The sequence below is a fragment of the Carassius carassius genome, chromosome 40, assembly GCF_963082965.1.
Source record: "Carassius carassius chromosome 40, fCarCar2.1, whole genome shotgun sequence".
Lineage (NCBI taxonomy): Eukaryota > Metazoa > Chordata > Actinopteri > Cypriniformes > Cyprinidae > Carassius > Carassius carassius.
The window spans coordinates 27359091-27384744 of record NC_081794.1 but is presented as its reverse complement, the minus strand read 5'-3'; the positions used below and the strand labels follow the sequence as shown (position 1 = coordinate 27384744).

Sequence of the window (25654 nt, the reverse complement as noted above, 5' to 3'; positions counted from 1 at the left end):
TTATGCTAAAAATCTATTCAGTTTGTGGTCTGCATGTGATTAATTCTTCCTACTGCATACTGCACATTACATAGAAACTTGTCCATCTCTTCTGACCGAACTTAACTCTCTCTCAACTAAACCTCTACCCTCTTAAATCGAATTAGATGATCCCAAAGTGGGGCTTCGTGTGGAAAAATCAATGAAAACCCTGCAGTGAATTTACAACAGAATCTGAAGGTTTCCAAGAAACTAGAAGCAAACGCTTGGGGTTAAAAATAGCTTTTTGGATCTAAAGAAAAGCCCATAGCTGTGCATGGAGACCATCTGATCTATATCAAACAACTAAAAAAGTGACATTGAATTAATTGATTTTTTACAGATCAGAACGGACCTATAACTGAATGTAAAACCCTTATGCATTGTTCTCACAGCAAGTAAATGCATTTCTGATTCATGTTTATTATAAAACCCATCCTGAATGCTAGAAATCTTTAGTAACATTAAAAATGTCTTTACTGTCACTTTTGATCAATTTAATGCATCCTTGCAGATTAAAAGTAAGAATTTATTTTAAAAAAAGAAAGAAATCGTATTGACCCCCAACTTTTTGTGTACATAAGTTGCAATCAGACACCAATTATTAACTTAATAAACATGGAATAATTTAAGGAATTGTCTTGTTTTTTTTTAAGCGATAATAGGATTTGAATATAGGATTTTTAAGGAGTTGCAGGAACTCTTTTCATAATGCAATCCGACCTCTCGTCGCTTAATGCTTACTTATAATGGACGGCTGCTTAATTGGTCTCACCACCCGCAATGTTTCAAATGGTTAATTGGATTAACAGCACATGTAAGTACAAAACAGCATTTGGCAGGGGTTTAGTAGTGCCTTAAAACCTTGGAAGGGATGAGAAGTCTTAAAATCTGCCGCTTGATCACAGACGTACTGACAGATGTTGCTCTTCTAATCACACATGCAGCAGAAGCAGATTTACAAGCACAAACTCTTGAAGGAGCAGCAAACTGACATCTGAACTACAATCAGAGGTCCAAATCTTGGCCAGATTGATTCCCACAGGTGTGTTTGGAGGCAAAAGGGCCAATACTCCTCGACTGTGGATTGTCAAAGGCCAAGAACAAGATTTATCCTTCTTTTCAAGCTCTAATTTGAGTCTGAGCTTAAAAACAAATATATTTACAAACTATGGATGTTGCATAAGGTTCCTGTACCTTTGGAACAATTACTTTTCCAGTCATTTGTAAGGGTTTTTAAAAGGAATATAATAGAGAATGCATTCACAAAGAATAATAATAAAAAAAAATCAGTTAAAGGGGATTTTAGCCAAGAATACTTGTTAAAATAAAATTGCATGACCTTTTAAGACTTTCCCAGGACTGGATATCACAGTATTTCCATTTTGAATGACTGTGGGAACCCTGTTTATAACTATAAAAATCTGCAGTGCATTTCCAGCAAACGGATCATCTAATACCTTCCAGAAACTACTAAACTAAACTTCAGTTTTAATGAATCAATCAATAATGTTTAAACATTAAACTGAAGAAGCCAATGAAGACCATGTGTCCTGCATAATATAGGAGATTTATTAATTGAGCGGATGCATATATTCAAATCATCTTTTAAATGGGTACAAATACAAACACATTAATCATGAGGAAACTTTGGGAAAAATGGGAAAAGAAACAAAACAAAAACAAAAGAAAACAGCAAAATACATTCTGGTTTCATGAATGGAATCTCAGGGGATTCAAAAAAGAATTTTCTTTCGTTATTTACTCACCCTAACTTTAGGAATATAGTCATATGAACCACTTTAGGACCTTTTTGAACATTAAATTATAATTTTGGGGTGAAGTTAAACCACTGCCCCATCTCGCCACTACCATCACAAATCCTCATTTCATCTCATTAGCTGATCATCTGACATCACCAGCATGTCTTTGAGAAGATCTCGTTCCAACACAACACACATTCAGAAAAGAAATTGATTAAAATAGAAATTAAAATTACAAACAACTATAAATATTTCCTCACTGACAAAGTGTTACAATGTTTCTGTGACCATTTTCTCATTTATTTTTCAATTATTCACACGAGCAGAGACCAAACAGAGCGAAAGATTAGCAATTTTGTGTATGTAAGAAAAAAGAGAAATAATTCTACCTTTCATGCTGTAGAAAGATGACTGCAGCAAAGCCACTAGCAGAAAAAAAAACGAATCAAATCATCAGTCACTAGGGTAAAAAGACACAGCAGGGCGCCATTGTTTTCCCTGGTCAATTAATGCTTTCTGTTCTCGCAAGATAGAAAACTAGAAAGGGACACGGCAGGGGTGGACAGAGGAAAAACAACAGCACATGTTCTCTTTCAGGAATAGAACTTAAAGGAATATTCCAGCCTTATATGAAAATCCTGTCATTTGTTTACCCAACCTCAAGTCATTTTAATCCTGAATCATGTATTTTTTCACTCTCTCTTTCCATATAGCAACACTCAACAGTCATCTGTCAAACTCCAAAGAGGACAAAAAAACACCATTAAATCATTTTAAAAACAGGTCATACAACGTGTGCTAAATATTCCTAGTCTTAAATCAGCAGACTGAATTTAAATCTTCATTTACTGATTTCAAAACAATCAGAAAAGCTTGGAAAGTTTTGCCTGAATTCATGTACAAAAAATAGTGCATAATTATTTGTGCAGTTTTTTATAATTATTATAATTTTTTTATTAATTATTAAAAATTATTTAAATAACAAGTGGTCATATTATAAAATATTTAATTAATAAAAACAAAAAGATTATTATTATTATAATATAATATTATGCTATAATAATACTTTTTTATGATTTATATGATTTATTAATTATGTGTAATATATATATATATATATATATATATATATATATATATAATTAAAATCATTTTATTAGTAATTATTATTTTTTTATTATTACAAATATACAATGATTTAAATGTGTTTTTGTAATTTATATATATAAATATATAATTTTATCAGCAGTAAACAACAACATAAATCAGTCACTAACCAACCTAAGCTGGTTACAAAAAAACTTGCAATATAGCAGACAAATTACTTGGACTACTTTTTTTGTGTTAGTGTGTTTGTTTTTGAAATAAAGATGTCATTTTTGGGATGAAAGAGCTGTGTAAAGATGCTTAAAGAACGTATACACTCCTTTTGTGTTCTGCACCAAAAAGAAAGCAGCATGAATTTCAGTTTGGAGCAACTTGGCAGTGAATCATTAAAGAATCAATGATTTCTTTAACACTGCAGCTCTGCCAGCTTTAAATGAAGAGCACATGAGTCTAATTTTATTAACATGCTGAGGTAAGACACATCCAGATTGGAGTCCGGCCCTTCACTAGAGAGAGAAAGACAGACAAAAGAGAGGAACAAACAACGAGGGAGGCTGGACAAAGTAATAGTCCAAATTATTTTCCAGGCCTTGGCTGACTAACTGTGAATTCAGCTGCAGTGAACTTGTGCACATCTTGTCAAGGACAAAGCACAGTTTTCTCATGCTTCCTTGGGAGAAATCAGGTCACGGCTCGTTCCAGAGCGTCTCCTCTCACACAGAAATTAGTTCCTCTTTATCATCTTGCACATCTGCTTGTCCTCTTATCTGATAATTGGAAGATGGATTAGTAATGCAGAGTCTTTATTAAAGACCTCTGTTTAGCGTTCTCCATGGATAATACCTCAAGATCATGCAGCTTGTTGAGGAGAGGTGTTCTGTTACTTTAGTGAGCAATTAGATATATGATTGTGCCAGGTGAAAGATAAAAGAGATGATAAAAATTCCACAGATTTACATCTAGAGATCAGAATATCCTAAAACCCAAAGACTTTCTGACTGGAGAAAATAAGAAAATACACACACCACATAGTAACGAGGTAAAAGCTCCTCTGCAACAACATAGCAATTGCATAGCAACACCCTGGCAACCACCCACAAAACCTTAGCAATTGCATAGCAACACACCATAACACTGTAGCAACGACCTGGCAACCAACCAGGTCACCCTAGCAACAAAACTACTCAGAACGCTTTAGCAACTGCATAGCAACACCCTGGCTACCAACCAGATCACCCTAGCAATAAAACTACTCAGTACGCTTTAGCAACTCCATAGCAACACCCTGGCAAACAACCAGATCACCCTAGCAACAAAACTACTAAGAATGCTTTAGCAACTGCATAGCAAACAAGCAGGTCACCCTAGCAAAAAAAACTACTCAGAACGCTTTAGGAACTTTATAGCAACACCCTGGCAACCAACCAGATCACCCTAGCAACAAAACTACTCAGTACGCTTTAGCAACTGCATAGCAACACCCTGGCAATCAACCAGATCACCCTAGCAACAAAACTACTAAGAACGCTTTAGAAACTGCATAGCAACACCCTGGCAACCAACCAGATCACCATGGCAACAAAACTACTCAGTACACTATAGCAACTGCATAGCAACACCCTGACAACCAACCAGATCACCCTAGCAACAAAACTACTCAGAACGCTTTAGCAACTGCATAGCAACACCCTGGCAACCAACCAGATCACCCTGGCAACAAAACTACTTATTACGCTTTAGCAACTGCATAGCAACACCCCGGCAACCAACCAGATCACCCTAGCAACAAAACTACTTAGTGCGCTTTAGCAACTGCAAAGCAACACCCTGGCCCCCTTTCAGAATAGCATACCAACTGCATAGCAGTGCACTACAACTATACAGAACACTTTAGAAACCACACAGCCACGACCCAAAAACCACAAAAAAAAAATAGTGAAAAGGTGCATTTGCTCTGATGAGAAGCACATTAATTTTCCACAGCAAATGTAAAAGTGATCGAATATATTGACTTGCACAGTGTGAAGTCCACTGAGATCATTTTGACTCCTGAATCAAACATCTGCTCTGGAACTGATGGAAAATCATCAGCCAAAGGACCATAAAAGAGAAACCGACACTCATACCAAACCCGATTATTTAAGGTAAAATATTCTTCTCTCTGGACACGACAGACATTACATTGCCAAATGCACTTCAGCTATTATAGAAAATCTATTTTAAGAACTTATAAGCTTTAAAAGAATGTTCTGGGTCCAGTACATGTCAAAAACCATGGACAACAAACCAGATCAAACTTTTGGCTTAAAGGGATAGTTCACGCACAATTGTAAATTCTGATATTTCCTCCTTCAAACCTGTATGAATTTCTGCCTTCAGTTGAACACAAAAGAAGATATTTTGAAGAATGTTGGTAACCAAAGGCTTTATGGTCACCATTGACTTATGGACAAAAATACAATGCAAGTCAAAGGCTACCATCAACTGTTTGGTTACCAACATTCATCAAAATAGCCTCTTTTGTGTTCTTTTGCATAAATGATGACAGATATTCCATTTTTGGGTGAACTATACCTTTAACTGATGTAACCTGTTTTAGATGTTTTCTAAATCAGTTTAACTCTTTCCCCACCATTAATGGAATTTTCCCTCATTTATGAAACAACTCTCTATAGACTGAATTTTCTGGGTTTCCGCGTTTGCACTCTTACACGGTAGGAGGCGCCATTACAGATCTTCTGAAAGAGTACTGAATCTCTGCATCAAAACACAGTGAAGAAGAAGCAAAAACAAGTGACCACGAAAGTAAGCAGATGCATATGTAAAATAACGTGATCATCAAACAATAAACAGAAAGAGAAGTGACATTCAGCCAAGTATGGTGACCCATACTCAGAATTTGTGCTCTGCATTTATCCCATCCAAAGTGCACACACACAGCGAACACACACTGTGAACACACACACACCAGAGCAGTGGGCAGCCATTTATGCTGCGGCGCCCAGGGAGCAGTTTGGGGTTCAGTGCCTTGCTCAAGGGCACTTAAGCCTGAGACTCGAACCAACAACCCTAGGGTTAGGAGTCAAACTCCTAGATCCTAGAAACTTTGGTGGTGTTGATAGAATCATTCCACTTCATCGTTTTGATCATTTTTGTTCAAAACTTAGTTTTTTTTTATTAAACTTGCGCAAATGTAAGTGTTAATAAAACAAGAATGCATGGAGCTAGAATAAAAGCTAGAAAATAGAGGCTTTGTTCTTTCCTTTGACGTTTCTTATTCAGGGATATTCATACAACAAAATAATCTGGGCCATGACAATTTTGTGGAAATGTAAAAAAATTCTGGCAGTGGCTGGCAACTTTTCACAAAAAAAAAACAAAAAACGCTGGTGGGGAAAGAGTTAATAAAAAGTCAGTTTTGTCATCAGCAGGGTGAGTGCTCAAGCATAACAAGGTCAGAACCTAGTATCTAATTTCTAAACGACTCACAGGAATACATTAAACATCACTGGTGTGATGGGAGAACTGTTGACTAAGAATGCAATGATCCATGGAAATATTCTGAGGCTGATGTAATGACATCCCATGGCAGGACAGAGACTGCACCCAGCTCTTAAGCTTTAGCTAACGAGGAGCGTTACACCCTTGGACCGGACAAACTATTCCAACATGAGCTGGAACGAAGGCAGGCGCAGGAGACTAGGTCACAGAAAAAGCTGTGACTGAACTGAGAGGAAACTCACCAGAGGGGGGGCAAGAGGTCAGGGCTCAAGATGTCACATGAGTTATTTCAACACACAAGGGCAAAAGCTCACAACAAAACCCTCTAAACGCAAAGTGTAAAGCACACAGCGCAGGTGCACTCAGGGCGTGTCCAAATCCACATTTGCTATTTCAACTGCGGAAAAATGGTTGGTGCACCTGGGCGCATTGTCTAAACGGGTTGCCCCTATCCTCTTAATCAGTAACGGGTGTTTTTTGGGTGTAACGTGCAATAAACCAATCAAAGTCTCATCTTCCATTCCCTTTAAGAGACAGTTGTGCGCGTGCCGTGACAGAATTGCTATTTACAAGGCTGAATTTGGCAAATGCAAAGACGCGCTACGAGATGAAAAGGAGCTGCTCGTGTGCAAGCAAATAGATAGCCTTATTCTGATACATGCGATGACTATCCATTATGACATGTAGGCATTTTTATATTTAATTAGCCTACAAAAAATTTCTATGCATTGCAATCCTTTAATGTTTAATATTTGCATTGTTTGTGTGCTGCTGTGCGTCCCTGTGTTTAATAAGCACAGCGTGTATGAGTAGTGTGGACCCCCCTATACTAACACACTCTTTAAATAACAAAGAAAAAACATTGCGCCAGACTTTAAGACTTTTTTTTTTCAGACTTTTTTGTGTTGGTCTATGGCGCAGTCTATTTTCAGCTCCTTAAAATAGCAATGCGCCAACAATGCGCCTGAACACACCTCTTTTTTAGACCAGCACGCCTATGGGCGCACAAATGGGCGCAAATGCATTTGCTAATTAAATGATGTAGCGCCGGACTGCCAAACACACTTGCGCTGCGCATTGCGTCGCATTGTGCCGGGTGTATGATAGGGCCCAATGACTCAAAGCAACAACTGATCAACCAGAAGTAAAATAACTGGTCAATATTTTTTTCTGGCTTTAATTTAAACAAGCACAAGTTAGGAAATATTACAGCTGTAAATATCAGATTTTCTGTAAATTTCCTTATCTCTATCTTGTCTTGTTGTTGTGGGAATTTGTGGGTTGCATTTCAGATATTATTTTAAATGGAATTTCTTCATATTTATTTAATAATTTTGGTGATTTATGAATGTATCCTTGATAAACATATTTGAAATACACCCACATGCATAGCTTGGACACTGATTTTCACAGTTTACGACTAATTAGAGATCTCAATTATGTAAAAAAAAAAAAGCCTCAATACTGTAAAAATAAGTTTTGTCAGAAAACCTAAAAATGCACTCATGTTCAAATTAAAGGGTTTTATGCAATTAAATTTATTTTTGTTTAATTGACTAAATCAACACCCACAAGGCAATTAAATGGTAAGATAAAATAGATTTATATCCTTGAATTGTTTCTCAGATATTTTCTTTTTTTTACGGTAAGGTATGAAAACTTTATTCTTGAATGCTCCCTTTCAAAATGTCCTGTTTTTAGATATTTTTAATCCAATTATTCATTCCACTTGTTTTGCCAACATTGTTACTTTTTTTTGAACATTCTAAAATAAGCAGTTACATTTAATAATGTTACACGAATGTCCAACTTAAACAATTGGGAAAAAAGGTTCCATAAACTATGTATTAATAACATTTTTGTGTGAACATTTAAAAACATTATTAAAGACCAGATAACTTTGAACAAACAATTTCTACTTGTAGAAACCTTGCCAGAACGTTCTGAGGTCTGACCATTTAATCTCATTGCTGTCTAGGAGAAACAATTGATACCTCATTTCAGATTTTTTTTGTTCTTATGCATATGAAATTTAAAATATGATATTTATCAATGATGTATTTCTCCATTTGCAGTTGTTGTACATCTCTTCATGAAACCCAAATCCCACAACAAGAACATACAAAACACAAACTCTCCTCTGAAGTGAGGGATCTTTGGGCACATCTGGCCGCATTAACACATCTGTCATCGCGAACACAAACATTAAGAGTCTGGGCGTGTACGTTTCCTTAAATCACACTGCATCACCATTTTTCCACACACTCTTAGAGAAGTCAGAAAAAAATCTAATCAGAAATAAAATCATAAATCAAGAGGTTATTATGAGGCTAGTGTGTGTCATTCGTGTTGAAATTCTCTGGTAAATGATCTCAGAGTAACTCGTTAACAATCAAAAATAACAAATCAAAGGTTTTTCGTAAGCACACGCAAATGTATCACCTAAATTTGCCTGGTCAACAGCTCCTGGATGGTTTCCCACAGATGCTAACACTTCAAACTCATTTCAGAAGTGGATTTGCTTCTCTCACGCTTGCGCAATGAGCATCACATAAAATAGAAATCAAAAAGCCTTTTTTATGAGTCCAACTTAGATTTTTGGTAGCGGGGGAGCTTGTGAAGTCATGGCCAAAGGTACCAAATTAGCCTGGATGTCAAGCCAAGGCCTAAACCCCTGTGATGCACCTTAGTCCCAATCCATCACACCAGATCCTGGAAGATCTTTCATCTCCGTCTTGTATTTTGGACCCACTGTTGTTCTCCCTTCGGGCCTCGGCGTGTTCATTACGTCTGTTTGACAAAGCATTTGGATGGCCTAGCTTTCAAACGGCCTCACATCTGCTAAAAGTAGCAAGAATATGATATATGAAAACAATCCTGCTCCGTGAGCCAAGTCACAAGCATGTGGGAATAGTTTATTTACTGATTCATTTGAACAGCATATTAATATAAATATAAAAATCAATAAAATAAAAAATGTATGTATTTACATTAATTATATTATATGGACAGATGATGTATCAAAATATTATGTTTAATTCACTGAAACACTTGTCAATATTATTATTAGTAATTATAAAGTATATAGCAATAAAAATGTAATCAGAAATTTACTAGCAATTTCTGAGTTAATTTATTTTTTATTTTTTTCAGTGTAGAAAGAAACATTTAGCAAAAAGGGAAGTTTAAGACATCAATTATTCACTTTCATGTCATTCAGACTTTCTTTCTTCAGTTGAATCATATAATAGAAAAGATATAGGCTAGTACATATAAAAACTAACTGGATTTTTCACAAAACTAGTAGAGAGAAAGACATGAGGGTGAGTAAATGATGGCAGAATCTTGTCTTTTGGGATGAATTAGTTCTTATTTGAAAACATTATTTTAATGACACTGTGTTCTGCTTATGCAAAAATTATCTGCCATTCTCTCAGCATGCAAGTCAAATCTGGAATAGTTTTACTTGTTGGGTTTACTCCATGACGTCCAGTTGGTTGTGTGTCATGCTGAACCTTGATTCCTGGAAACCCCAATAGAGCTCTGTCTAGACGAGTCCTTCACTTCGGCTGGAAAAATAGTGTTTTGTCCTCATAATTCACCTGATGCCAAATGAACAATGCATCGTGTCCGGAAGCATTCGAGTGTCCTTCACTCTAGCTCTCAAAACACATTTCATTTGCACTGAAGGAGTATGTGGTTATGTCTAAATTACCAATTTTTCTACAAATGCAAACGCGTATGAATCACAGCATCTTCATAAAAACTCTGCACTGGAACTAATAACTTCAAACCTTCAGCCTCAGTATTATCCTGATACAGCAGATGAATGCATAAAAGAACGGTTTCTAAATAAATTGAACACCCAGGTGACCTCTTTATTTACTCTTCTGCTTCTTTATTTACTAAACACCAAACGGAAATAACAATAAAAACAAACTAAACAAAAAATACATAAATAGATGCATGTCAGTTTATTTCAATTATTTTTTTATCATAACTAATAGATTTTATTTATAAGCTACTACTAAATATTGTAGAAACGTAATTTTCTGTAAAGTTGCTTTTTAATGATTTGTATTGTAAAAAGCGCTATGCAACTAAACTTGAATTGAATTGAATTGAATTTTAATTATTTATTTTCTATAGCCTGGGCCAATTGGGCTTAATTTCTCAGTATGCAAAAGTGTTTCAATGTATTAATCAATTTATGTTTTGCACAGAATGACAATATATACAAATATAATAGTACAAATAATTGTATGACTGTGAAAATAATATTAGATATAATTATATGCATAAACAAAATATAAAACTAATTATATAACATATTTTGATAGTTGATATATTTTCTATATACATAAAACATGCAATTTATAGATAGATAGATAGATAGATATAATGAAATTATATACCGTAAATAATTATGAATACAACAATACTAGTAACTGAATAACTGTATGACTGTAAAAATAATAAAAATAAATAATAAGTAAAATAATAAAAATAATTCACCAATATACACACACGTGTATGTATGCATGCATTTCTCTTTCTATAATTTATGTATAGTTCAATATTTCATTATTATATTTAATATAACCTATTTAAATCTAAAATATTTCTATTATTTTATTATTATATTATATACTACTAAATAAATTTATAATTATTTGTATAAAATAATAATAATACCTCCCATTGCTTCCGTTAAACACACACACACACACACACACACACACACACACACACACACACACACACACACACACACACACACACAGATTATTTGAGCTTTACTCCAATGCAAAATCATCAATCAATACCACCTCTACATGTGTTTTCAGATCAGTTTAAGTTCCTCCGGTCTCAGTGATTCCTCACAAACACTCCTGCTGTCTTTCCCAGCCATACACATGCAGTACTTCCTGCAGCTCTAGTGTCAGTTCGTTCAGCTTTCATCGGCGTCCCCGTAGGGAACTCTCACACCCGTCCGTCTGAAGCCAAACCCCAGACTCGTGCTCAGCACCGCACGACTCAACATCTGCTTTCTGCATGAGCGTGAGGGAAAGACTCCCACAAGCCTCTGCTCCTCTTTTATTGTGCTTTAAAGAGCCGAGCTGCTCAACAGCAACCTGCCGCCTCAAACCAAACACCCTGAAATCAGCAAACAAAAGGAAAAGCACTAAAGCAGGGTTCGGTTTCCTCAGCAGATCTTCAGGACTGAACGCCGGTCAAATGGGAAGGAAGCAAGAGGTTTTGTTTGCTTGGTGTTTTTTGTAATCTGCAACCCCTCCAGACCGGCCAAAACAGACCGCTTATTCAGCACAGGCTGTCAGACCGACGGGCCGCTGCACTGAGGTCAAAGGTCAAAGGTCAAGAGACTCTGCTGAGCCACAGGATTCTCCGTCTGAGGTCAGGCTGCGTATCAGAGAGCAGACAGGATGTGAGACGAGCGAGTGAGGAAAACAACGCACACACACTCATACATCTACACAAATAAATATAAAGACACAAGCAAATAAAAATAGACAGATTTAGATGAAAATGTGTTTAGTGTAACAGACGGAACTTTACACACACTTTTAGCCAGAGAGACTTAAAAAGAGGAACAAAAGCAATTCATCAAAGGGCTGACAATATTCGTAACATACAATGCAATGTAATTTAGACAAGATGAAAAAAAGATGCAAAAGTTTTTGGTAAAAATTTAAAAAGCAATAATTCACAACCAAGTTAATCATTTTCCCTCATGATATTTCAAAACGTTATAAAATAAATAAATAAATAAAGTGCTATCTTGTTTATTTTAGCATAACTAATACTTTTTTATTTTTATTTTTTTTACCTTGGAGCAATGGGATTTTATTTATCAGTTTAGTAATCTTTAAATATTATTTAATAAATAAAAAATACATAATTATATATACAAACATAATATTAATTAATAATAATAATAATAATAATAATTGTACAAACACACACACACACAGATTTAAGTCACTGTACACTGAAAGTCTTGTCTTTTGCTGTAACTCTTTTTTCGTCATTAGATGAGGAACATCTGTATACTTCCGTCATGTAGAAGATCAAACACTGCTTAACATACAGGTCCTTCTTAAAAAATTAGCATATTGTGATAAAGTTCATTATTTTGCATAATGTAATGATAAAAATTAAACTTTCATATATTTTAGATTCATTGCACACCAACTGAAATATTTCAGTTCTTTTATTGTTTTAATACTGATGATTTTGGCAGACAGCTTATGAAAACCCAAAATGCCTGTCTCAAAACATTAGCATATTTCATCCGACCAATAAAAGAAAAGTGTTTTTAATACAAAAAAAGTCAACCTTCAAATAATTATGTTCAGTTATGCACTCAATACTTGGTGGGGAATCCTTTTGCAGATATGACTGCTTCAATGCGGCGTGGCATGGAGGCAATCAGCCTGTGGCACTGCTGAGGTGTTATGGAGGCCCAGGATGCTTCGATAGCGGCCTTAAGCTCATCCAGAGTGTTGGGTCTTGTGTCTCTCAACTTTCACTTCACAATATCCCACAGATTCTCTATGGGGTTCAGGTCAGGAGAGTTGGCAGGCCAATTGAGCACAGTAATACCATGGTCAGTAAACCATTTACCAGTGGTTTTGGCACTGTGAGCAGGTGCCAGGTCGTGCTGAAAAACGAAATCTTCATCTCCATAAAGCTTTTCAGCAGATGGAAGCATGAAGTGCTCCAAAATCTCCTGATAGCTAGCTGCATTGACCCTGCCCTTGATAAAACACAGTGGAACAACACCAGCAGATGACATGGCACCCCAGACCATCACTGACTGTGGGTACTTTACACTGGACTTCAGGCATTTTGGCATTTCCTTCTCCCCAGTCTTCCTCCAGACTCTGGCACCTTGATTTCCGAATGACATGCAAAATTTGCTTTCATCCGAAAAAAGTACTTTGGACCACTGAGCAACAGTCCAGTGCTGCTTCTCTGTAGCCCAAAGTGGCTTGACCTGGGGAATGCGGCACCTGTAGCCCATTTCCTGCACACGCCTGTGCACGGTGGCTCTGGATGTTTCTACTCCAGACTCAGTCCACTGCTTCCGCAGGTCCCCCAAGGTCTGGAATTGGTCCTTCTCCACAATCTTCCTCAGGGTCCGGTCACCTCTTCTCGTTGTGCAGCATTTTTTGCCACACTTTTTCCTTCCCACAGACTTCCCACTGAGGTGCCTTGATACAGCACTCTGGGAACAGTCTGTTCGTTCAGAAATTTCTTTCTGTGTCTTACCCTCTTGCTTGAGAGTGTCAATGATGGCCTTCTGGACAGCAGTCTGGTCAGCAGTCTTACCCATGATTGCAGTTTCTGAGTAATGAACCAGGCTGGGAGTTTTTAAAAGCCTCAGGAATCTTTTGCAGGTGTTTAGAGTTAATTAGTTGATTCAGATGATTAGGTTAATAGCTCGTTTAGAGAACCTTTTCATGATATGCTAATTTTTTGAGATAGGAATTTTGGGTTTTCATGAGCTGTATGCCAAAATCATCAGTATTAAAACAATAAAAGACCTGAAATATTTCAGTTGGTGTGCAATGAATCTAAAATATATGAAAGTTTAATTTGTATCATTACATTATGGAAAATAATGAACTTTATCACAATATGCTAATTTTTTGAGAAGGACCTGTAAGTCATGAAGACTTTTTTTTATTAAACTAATGCAAAATCCAATTGCATGTGCAAGAAGAGCTATTTATGGCCAGTGTTTTTCTGAATCCCCTCACTCACACCAAACATGAGCAGATCACTAAGCTTTGAGCAGGGCTAATATTTCTCTCTATTACACTGATGACTCATTATACAGAACAATGCAAATGGCTCCATTTCAACTCCCAGAATCCATCTTTTGATTCGTCTGGTTCATACGTCCACCTTATAAGGACAAAGAACACGAGCTGGTCAGTAAAAGCATGAAGTCACTGTACAGAACATAAAATATGGAGAAATGTTGATGAAAACTGTAAAACAGCCAGCTTACATGAGTAATGCCTTAATGTCATTCTGTGCAAGTAATTTAATGCTTTAAAATGAAATCTATAATCAAAAGAACAATTCTGCACATCTGTAATTCTGGCAGCACATTTAGTACTAAATAAAAGAAGAAAATGCAACTAAAGACACACACACCACATCAATTAACTCAGTTTTGAACAACTACAGCTGTTCCTTTTAAATCAAATATAAAAGTCTAGGCCTAGAATAAAATATGCATAACATAACATATACACATGCATATATATACATATTATGTATTTTTTGTCAATAGCCTAAAAATTGTGTGTGTGAGATTATATATTATGTGCATGATTATTATTACATGAATTAATATTTGATAATATTTACATTATATTTATGTATTAATAATAATTTATTATTATAATAATTCATCTTTTTTCACATTTTTGAACATCCAAAAGTGTTACTTTATTACAGGCAAGTGATTATGGTAATACAGTCTTTTGTGCATGTACCATTGTTAGCAAATGATGCAGCTCCCTGATTCCAGCTCTTCATTAGTGCAGAAAAACAAGACCTGAAGAAGTGCTGAGTCTCATAACTGCTGGCTTACAGCGGTCATTATCACAGGGAACCGGCTCCTCGACATTACAAATTAATTAGAGTGGAAACCCAGAAAACATCACATAAACCCTCCAGATGCAGATCGAGGAGGAGTGGTGTGTTTGTCTCAGTCTTCATTCTCTTAGGCATCATTTTCTTGTCTTTTGTATGGATGTCACACTCTCAAACACACTCTGTGGCTCATCTCTCGTTCTCTTTCATGACTCGAACCTCATTGTGCTGCTGCTCTCTCGTCTTTCCAGCTCTGTGCTCATTTCTTCAGAAATTTCTCATTATTATTCTTCGAGTGCCTAATGCTTTCATCTGTGCACGAGTTGGTCAGAAAATCAGATTGCAGTTTCAATTGCGACATGATAAACATTCAGCATCGCATGAAGCTGAGCTCAGATATCAAGGTTGAAGTCCCATCGAAACATTCATGAGCAATAAGTTTTGATTAAAGTAACCAAACTTGCACTTTTTTAGTTGACTCTAAACTGAATTTATCGCAAAATAATTCAGTTCTCCTTGAGTTGACACTGCACTAAATTAAAAGTTGACTCAGGTCTCTTTTGTGATACGCTCTCAGTTGACTGTTATTTGACACAGATATTTTTTGGATCATGAATCAGGGCCTCTTCTCCTCTATGCTCATCACATTACAGCTCCAGTTATGCTGAAACTCTTTTCCAGATGAATCTGTGTGTCTCTGTGGATGCGCTGCTATAAGCATTTTTCAGTCTGTGCAGATGAACGTGTTTGTGTGATTATAATAGAAATGCCATTGCTGGATTAAAGTAACAGTGAGTATTTACTCATTAGTAAACACACAAACTTTCACACAATTTGAGAAGTGGTTTGCTTAGACTATAGGATTAAGTTGCATGCAAATCTTATCTCCCCTTCTAATGTTCCTCTGAATCAGCCTCTGTGTTTCATCTGAAACACTTTGCTGGAGTGTGTATTCATCACCCGCTCGGGTTTATCGCTTCATGATAATGCGAGAAGGTGCTGTGTTGCTCTTGTTCTGCTGTCTGACACGCGGAGAGGTCGTGTCTCTGATAATAACACGTCTCCAGCGCTCATGAGAGGCTCTGCAGTGAGATTGTCTCCTTTCCCACTCCTGTGTCTTTATCTCACATGCACGCCCATCACGTTAGCATGGGAAAGGTCCAGAAAACACTTCCGGAGGCTTTTGTTTCGCTTAAATTAAATACTACAGGTCCAATTAAGATTGTGACTTGAGTATGCAGAATAATAATTGCACTAAACCTGTACACTAACATACTTAACATACCATTGTGCCCTAGTAAGTGCAACACCATAACACACCCTACAATTCAATTCTCCCTACAATCTCAGAAACTACACGAGCAATGCCACCCCACTGTTCGCAAAATTATACTTTTGTATTTGACTAGGCAGATGAATAATGTACTTCGTTCTGTTCTTTGAAGAATAAAAAAGATCCAATTTTAAGTCCAATTCCAGGTCAGGTTATTCACAGAAATTAAATGTACTCATACAACTTAATTAGGGGCTTTGAATAAAATCGAGAAGATTTAATTCAATTCATGTTCTTATCAAGACGAACTGAGTTTGAGGAGCTCATAGAGAGATTTCTAACACTATAATACAGATTTATATGTCTTGTTACTGTCTTCCATTAAAAGGCATAGTTCACCCAAAAAAGAAAATGTTGTCATCATTTACTTTTATTGAGTTTCATTATTCAGTTGAACATAAGAGAAGAGTTGAAGAGTTGAAAAAAATGGCGAAAATACTATAGATTCAAAATCAATGGAAGAATGTTGGTAAGCAAACAGTTGCGGCAGCCATTGACTTCAACAGTATTATTAATATGGAAGTCAATGGCTACCAGCAGCTCTTTAAAATATCTTCTTATGTGTTCAGCAGAAGAATCTCATACAGATTTGGAACAACTTAAGGGTGACTAAATAACAGAATATAATTTTTTGGGTGAACCTTAAATATAATATACTATTGAGACTGTTTCTAACTTAATACAGGACTCTCCTACAGAAAACATGCATAATCTGTTTTAGTGAACATCTACTGCTTTGTCTAGGTCATAGTCTTACAGTGACTAAACTGCGATCAAGCATTCCTAGACTAAAAGAGAAGGAAAATAAGAAACATAAACCGGCGGTCATCATATGTGCCTCACTGCTGCTTAAGAAAGAACTGAAATCTTTGACCCTGTAAATCAGTGTGCTGAGCACCACCCACAACGTTTTGAACTTCTTGTGCTGAAATACGAGAGTATGAAAAACAAATCTGAGCTTTCAATTTTGATAATTTCATTTGACGAATGTTTTTTCTGCTCCGCTTTGCTTCATCCAGTTTCAACAACTGGAATTCATCAGCTTCAGTGGAGCAGGAGACTCACACGAGATCTCTCTCCCTCGCTCTCTTCCTTATACAGTATAACAAATGCTGGATTTAATATCCACACAACACTGTCTGACCACCACAACTTCAGCCAAACATCACAATAACACTGATGTTTTGTGGAAAACAGGCTTTATGGCAATACTGGTTTTCTGTCTATAAATCATATTTGTATATAATACTGTTCAAAACGTTTTTAAAGAAATGAATATGCTTATGAATATGACAATAAAGACATTTATAATGTTACAAAAGATTTCTATTTCAAATAAATGTTGTTGAACTTTCTATTCATGAAATAATGCTGAAAAATAAAATGCATCACAATTTCCACAAAAATATGGAGCTACGCAACATTGATAAAAAAAAAAAAAATATATATATATATATATATATATATATATATATGTTTCTTGAGCAGAAAATCAGCTTTGATCACAAGAATAAATTACATTTCACAATGTATTCACATAGAAAACAGTTATTTTAAATTGTAACAATATTATTTCATAACATTACAGTTTTTTTTCTGGCACTTTCTTTTCTGGTCTTTTTTTTCTGGCACTTCTTATCCAATAATGCAGTCTTTTTCCATGATGACCATTACTGAAATCATCTTTAACATGACAGATATTGATACAATGTCTGAACAAGTATATCTGATTACATCAAATGACTAAAAAGTGGACTCAGATTTTGTACAATGTATACTTTGGAGTCACGGTGGCCAAGAACTGAAAACCCAATTATTGTGTCCTGTCTCATATATGAAAACAAGATCTGGGCCGTATTTAACAGCACTGTGCATGTAGTGTGTAACTTCAAGGTCACTTGTATACACATATAATTATACAGACACCATATAATTTCGCCCCCTGCAACTTTAAATATGCCGCAGTCTCTGAATCTTTCTTTTTTCCTCTTCAAGCTTTGGTTCACATTCGCACATGCTCATACAGAGAAGGGTTTTCAATCACTCTCACCATGAAGATTAGTGTCAACCTAAATAAATTCAGAGGTGAGTTCTCAGACCTCAGTTACGTTATTAACTACACCTACACTCCCACCGTCTCGCTCTCTGGATGATATGCTGCATGTCAAATGAAGAGCATGGGGATCGGTAGATTTGGTAATTAGACTCTTGTGGTGTTTTGTCGCCTCTGGCATGAAGCTGTCAAGCCGAATGTTCATTTGCATTCACAAACAGAGCTGGCAAGGGTTCGTTTGACAAGAGCTTCATTACATCGACCTGATTGACCGCTTCACACTGGTCTTACACTTAAAGCAAAAATACATGGATTCTTACAAGGCAGATGGAGATATACAGTGCCTTATGTGGGAATCAAAGACCAAACTAAAAATACGGACTAAACTAATAGCTTCTCTGGTATGTTATTCTGAGCAACACAATGATGCAAGAACTGACAAGCCTGTTAAATATACACTAAATAAGTGTTTCAACAAACGGTGGCCCCATAGTTTGTCATATTTAAATGGCAAAAGTTTACTTTCATTTATGCTCATGCATATATTGCTGCAACATTCATGCATGTTCTAGGTCGATCGTCAAAACTTTGATAAAACCCCAAAACTACCACAAAAAAAAGAAAGAAAGAAAGAAAGAAAGAAAGAAAGAAAAGGGAGTACAATAAAGTTGCAATTTAGTGTTAGCCAGAACTGTAATAAAAATAATAATAAAATGGCAGAAAGATTCAGATTCTGTTTTTAAAGTGATCACATATTAATTGTATAGTGTTGCAACTATGATAAAATTGTGATGCCATTTTCTGTCATACAAAAGGAACTGCCAACACAGATACCATGCACTTATACCTATGAATGAATTCAGATAAGAATGAAAGAAAGTATGGGTACAAAATATATTCTTTGGTATTCTTTAAGCGACCATGTATATACTGTGGTATCTGCACAGGATTGCTAAGAAGCCTGTGAAAATTAATAACTAATAAAGCAAAACTTTTAAATAAGTGAATCACTAAATAAATTAATTCTAACAGTACAGTACTACAGGGGGTTGGAAAACATAATGTAATAGAAAAAATAAATAAATATAGCCTATTTATACAGTATATATAAAATATTTATAACATAATTGTTTTAATTATATAATGGGGTCCTTCATAAGAGGATGATTATATTTGGGGGTCTGTGGCATTTAAAAGATTGAAAACCCCTGCCATAATATAATCAAAGTACCATGATAGTACCTTCTGTTCCCATCATTGTACTATGGTACACATTTGGTAATGTGACAGATTAATGAAGGACTTACTCATTTTTTTGCAAAGCAAGTAGCAGTTGCTCTCCATCCACTTCAATCAGCACCTTCAGTGATCCAGGATGACCCTACAACCAAAGACGAAAGAGAAATGCATTTTATACATATATCAAAACATCTGAAACAAGGAAGTCACAATCTTAAATCACTTTCTCCACATTAATGGATGGTGAAAAGTGTTTAAAATGACTTTAAAATATGCATTTAAATCTATATTATGAAAGTAAAACTGACCATTTCATGCTGGCTTAACTTCTGTTAGTGGTTAAATTCATGGAAGATGAAGTTCTAAACGTTGCATTAAAGACAATGCAAGTCCTCAGACCAATGGAGAGTGAGAGAAAGCATATTTCCAGATTTGAGTGGGCTTTTGTACGGGATAAAATGAATCCGCCATTGTGTCGTAAGTCTGTAGCTGTCAGGATTAGTTTTATGTTTCAATTCTCTTTGACATTAATTCTTTTCACACTCTGTACGTCTGAAAGTTCAGCAGATTTACTCCGAGGCTCTAAGGGAAATGGATTTAAACCATCCAGGCGTTGACAAAATACAGCAGAAATAAGTATGAATCATCTGTCTAACATGAAGAGGGCCATGCGTCATTGCATATGCATGCTAATGCACAGCTAAGACTCTGACACATACACATTGAGTTGGATCATGAGAGAAAGTTTGCTAAGTGTATAGCACAAATTTGATCTAGAATATGGGGTGACCTTCATCTTAGTGATGGAAAACGAAGGAAAAATCTCAAATCTCTGTAATGTACATCAACTTGTAGCCTATTTTTTTATTGAATGCAAGGATGTAGCATTCTGTATTTGTTGGAAAAACTATTAAACCGCATGGGATACTTTGAGAGTTTGTGGGTTTATAGGAGTGCATTTATAAATCTCTGATGAAAAGACATTTGGGGGTTGACACTCTTCTGGATGCAACTTGGTTACAAAACCCCCGCTAACAACTTTGACCTCCATAAATCCATAGAAAAGCAAACAAATGGAGCAAATTTAACACCTCTGTAAGGGTTCCTCAGAGACCTTCCAATGTTAAATCACTGCAAAACCTCAAAGCAAGAAGTACGAAAGAACTTGGTGAAGCTGACAAGTGTCTTCAAACGTGACTGGCATTGACTTTCATTGGCTTTCAGGTATTCATTTGCCCCCTACTGGTGAAAGAGTCAATAAACAAATCTTTTTGGTCACAGTCTCCATCACTAATTCATAAATTTACTGAAAAGGAACAAGATAGACTTGCATTGCTGAATAATCACTGGTCTCCAACAATAACATTGACTCCCATCTCAATTTTATCAAAGACCACCTGGAGGATCCAAACAGCCATTGGTGCACTGGAACAAAATGAGCCGAAACACAAGTTTAAAGTGTCAGTATCAATAATAAATGTCCCACAAAAACAAAACACAGCATTCCAGCTGAAGAGCCTCATCCCGGGCTTGACATGTGGTGTTGGGAGTATTCAGGGATGTTCTTGTGCTGCTCCAGGAAACTTTAGGAGAATGTCATTGTGTCAGGCAGTGCGCCTGTGCCAACTGGGTCATGAAGAAGAACAATGATCTGAAAAACACATTTAAGGAGCCGTGGCATGGCAGGTAAAGCATGTGCTCAGTTTTTGATGATGTGAGTCCAGACTGCATTATGTGCCAATACATCTCCCCCACTATATTCCCATAGTTACTCCCTCCCTTGACTGTCCTATATATTAAAAGCACAAAACCATAAATACAATCTACAAGGGTTGTAAAATAAGAACTTATGCAATCTGGAATGACCATGGTAAATGGAATAATTCACCTAGTAATGACAGTTCTGTCATCATTATTTATCCGCATGTTTTTTTAAAACCCAATGCTGATGCTTTTGCTTGTAATTTTAACCCTGAAGTCTACTGTCTCATAGATGATATGCAAATCCTCCTCAAATTTATTAACAAGATAAAAACTTTGCTAAAAAGCTCATCCCATTACTTGATTATGCATAATTAATTATTAATTTTATTGTTGAAATGTGAGTCTCAAATATGATCGTCAGGCTTTTGAGGGGCACTTTTTGTTCATCTCTAGTGTTCCACAAGAGAAATAAACTCGTATTAGCTAGAAATATAAATTCATGGCTGACATCATGAAAATTTATATTTTTAAGACACTAACTCATTTAAAGACGTGCATGACTTTATCAACATGCAGGTTTGGTTAAAGTAATGGTTCAAATGCTTTTTTCAAGTAGTGATATTTCACAGTCATCATTTTAGACAAGCTACATCTAACAAGACCTTGTCACAATCACACAATTTAACAAGCTCACACCAGTTCAATGGTCTTACATTTTAATGCTGAATCTCCACACAGATCCCTGGGTGGCCCACTTTTCTCTTTAAGATTGTTGCTCACGGCGGTACACGTGTAAAATGTCTCTGTAAAACCTTTTTTCAAACTCCAGTAAGAAAACAACAGACTCGGAGTAAATACATTTAAAAAATGGGTTTCAAAAAAGCTCTGCACGTATTCATTCCATAAATTGGTTGAGAAATGTTTTTCATTAAGGACAAAAGCAGCACATCCCCTCCGGGAACAATATTCCCTTACAGGCAGGTCTGCTCACCGCTTCCCAAAATATATCAGTTCATACTCACTCCTTGTTCAACCAGTATGTAATCAGAATCTTTAACTTTAAAGTCAAATAGGAATGGCATCCATAATAAAAAAAAAAAAATTTGTAAATACATTTATTCAAATATATTAACATATTTACTGACCGATAACTTTGAGACTTAACTCGAGACTTAAACTGTACTTGGCATATTACTTGTGCACAATGCACTTTTCTTAATATTAAGTCTAAAATGTGTTTTAATGTCACTTTTGATGAGGACTGTATGATCTTTGAATAATATATAGACTTTAAAGTACAAGTAAGTAAACTTAGCATGAAATAAGTGTATTTATTTTTATGGGAAATGCATCTCTTTTACTTTCATAGGCCATGTACACTGTAAAGTTTCAGAAGTGACAACCGTATGGGAGTGAGTTACAGTTTTGTTTGTTTGGAAGTCAGCTTTGCAGAGCCAGGGTTGCCAGATCTGTAGCCTAATGACATATCCCAAATATTAAAACTCAAAATATGCAATTCTTTTACCTAAACCACATATTTTACAGTCACCTTCATGCAAACTGAAAACCACTATATGGTAATGATCATAAACAGTTCAAGTCAAGTTCAAGTTTATTTGTATAGAACTTTTCACAATGCAAATCTTTGCTAAGCAGCTTTACAGAAAAATACAGTTTCTACATTATCAGTGGTGACTATCTCAAGTTGATTTCCATATGGCAGAAATTTACAGTAAAAATCATACAGTTAAGCCTGGTTCACACGGCAGGATAATTAGGCCGATTTTACCCCCGATTGACACCTTCCGACAATCTTAAGGAAGCTCCTATTATCGTAAAATAATCTGATCAGATATTCCTGTCGTGTGTGGTGTGTTAAGACTGCTCTCCTCTGCTCGGAAGGACGTCGGGACCGCTCCGATCTAAAAACGAGGATATCCAACATGTTGGATTTATTTGGCCCGATTTCTTCTCGTGTGTGGTGTCCCCCGAGGACAAACGATCACGCAGCCTGTGGACTGTGGCGTGTAGCCAATCAGAAAGCGAGGTGACGAGGCGGCGAGGAAGTACCGGGAAACAAAATCAAAACAGCCGGCGGCATGGCGCACCAGAAACTCCACTTCTTTGACCATCGCCTTTTCTTTTTTTTCTTATGTTTTTTTTCGGTTACAAACAAAGCACAAACTATGGCCACTGCATCCTCTTCGTCCGCCATGATTGTTTAATCTGAAGTCACGTTTGATCTCGAGGGATTTTGCGAGATTTCCTGTCTGACCTGGGAATGCTCGAGAGTCAAATCGGTTAATGTGTGATGTGTGGATTTTGCCGTGTGGCTGCACACCGCACACTGTATGACCAAAACTGTTAGACCCGTGATTTTTTTATCGCCGTATGTTGGGTCTGTCAGGTTTGGAAAATCGGCCGACAATTTTAAAATCGTCCCGTGTGAACCAGGCTTTAGTATGTGTTAAACACAGCTCAAAGCTTCCTCAACACCTTCACAAAACATCTAGAACATCTGAACATCTAGAGCAGATTTATCATTGGTAGAATATAAAATATTTCAATACAAGCATTTCAGGAATACAATTTATGAATATGTCAAACCATAACCGAAGGCAACCATTTAAAGGTATCCCAATTGTGACCCTGGACCACAAAACCAGTCATAAGGCTACTTATTAATAAATAAACTGAATAAATAATCTTTCCATTGATGTATGGTTTGTTAGGATAAGACAATATTTGGCAGAGATACAACTATTTGAATATCTGGAATCTGATGGTGCAAAAAAAAATATTGAGAAAGTCACCTTTAAAGATGTCCAAGTACATACTTAACATTGCATATTACTACTCAAAAAGTAAGATTTGATATATTTATGGTAGGAAATTTACAAAATATTTGCATGGAACATGATCTTTACTTAATATCCTAAAGTTTTTCAGCATAAAAGAAAAATCAATAATTTTGACCCATAAATTGTATTGTTGGCTATTGCTACAAATATACTCGTGCTTCCTATGACTGCTTCTGTGGTCCAAGGTCACAATTTCTTTAAAAAAAAACGCCTTTGCCATGTAAACTAATAATTTACGAGCCTTATTATAGTCTCCGGGTTTGATATTTGGACTAAGCTCAAGAAACAATATATATTAGGGGTTAAAAAAGTGGGAAGGTGCAGGTTGCCATATTTTGTTATGTGTCTTTAGGATTTTAATAATGGCTTGTTCTTATTTGTTTATTTGTTTGTTTTTGCTAGCAAGATCTGGCAACACCAATTAGTCAAAACATACCCCTTCGATTTCTTGCACCACAAGACATGTTTAAATTGTTTAGTTTGGTTCCATACACATTGTATAGCTGTAGAATGCAGTTTTTACTCCTGTAAATGACTGAACTGTGTAGGATCAGAGCAGGATTAAGATCTGAAGTTACAAGTGCAGCAATGTGTACATGGACATAATGTGTTCCTGAGTGAAAAAAAAATGGGAAGTTGATTTTAAAAGTGACTTACCATTGACTTTATGAGACTAACCGGTCTCTGCTGTCCTCCAATGAGTAGGTGTGGTTCGATTATGTCATAACGCTCCAGGGTGTCAGGTTGATTTGGATAGGCAGCTGAAAAATGAGGAAACAAGTATGGGAAATCTCCACAATAAAGCGAACCACCAAACTTTGCCTAATAACAGACTAACACTGCTGAGCACTACTTATTTAGAATCACTCACAGATAGTCTTTGTTCAATCCATACTAATTATAAATCTCTTTGGCTTTAGCGTTTGTAGCATCCTGCGATGATGCAATGAACACAACATTGCCAATCAATGCTTTTAAACATCAGGTTTAAAAGAGACCTCTATAATGACCTAACGAAGCTCTTCCCTGTGGCCTCATCTATCTCTACATGCTATAAGTATAAGTAAGATCATATGTGCATATCACACATTTATATCAGCATATCTCAAAAAGGCAGCCTCAGCAAAATTCAGAGAAACCACAAAACAACTTTAAATTAAAATAGGCATAGTTAGAAGTGTTATATTAAAATTAAAATAAACTGCAAAATAAAATATCTGCATGTAAACTGACATCATACTTTACACTCAAATGAAAATGCATCGCTGATCTTTGTATTTCTCTCACATAATAGAGGTCTTTTTAAAATAGGCCAGTTACTGCAAAACTGCTTTGTGAACTATAATAATATATCATTTTTGGAAATTAGAAATAATAATTTAAAAAAATTACTTATTAAGTAATAAAATATTCATGCTTTATTTCTGAAAACACTTCATTTTTT

General features: G+C 36.0%; 1 protein-coding gene across 3 annotated transcripts in view; it reads right to left on the bottom strand.

The window, feature by feature from the left end:
• LOC132122487 (disintegrin and metalloproteinase domain-containing protein 12) overlaps positions 1-25654 on the bottom strand; it is a 92507-nt gene that overhangs the window by 45823 nt on the left and 21030 nt on the right. For all 3 annotated transcript variants that reach the window (XR_009426388.1, XM_059532821.1, XM_059532822.1), the window contains exons 2-3: positions 24868-24971; positions 19714-19787 (exon numbers count right to left, since the gene is read on the bottom strand). Coding sequence is in view for 2 of the 3 variants with exons in the window: in XM_059532821.1 (XP_059388804.1) it covers positions 19714-19787; positions 24868-24971 (178 nt within the window). In the remaining variant the exon portion in view is untranslated. The remainder of the gene's footprint in view (positions 1-19713; positions 19788-24867; positions 24972-25654) is intronic.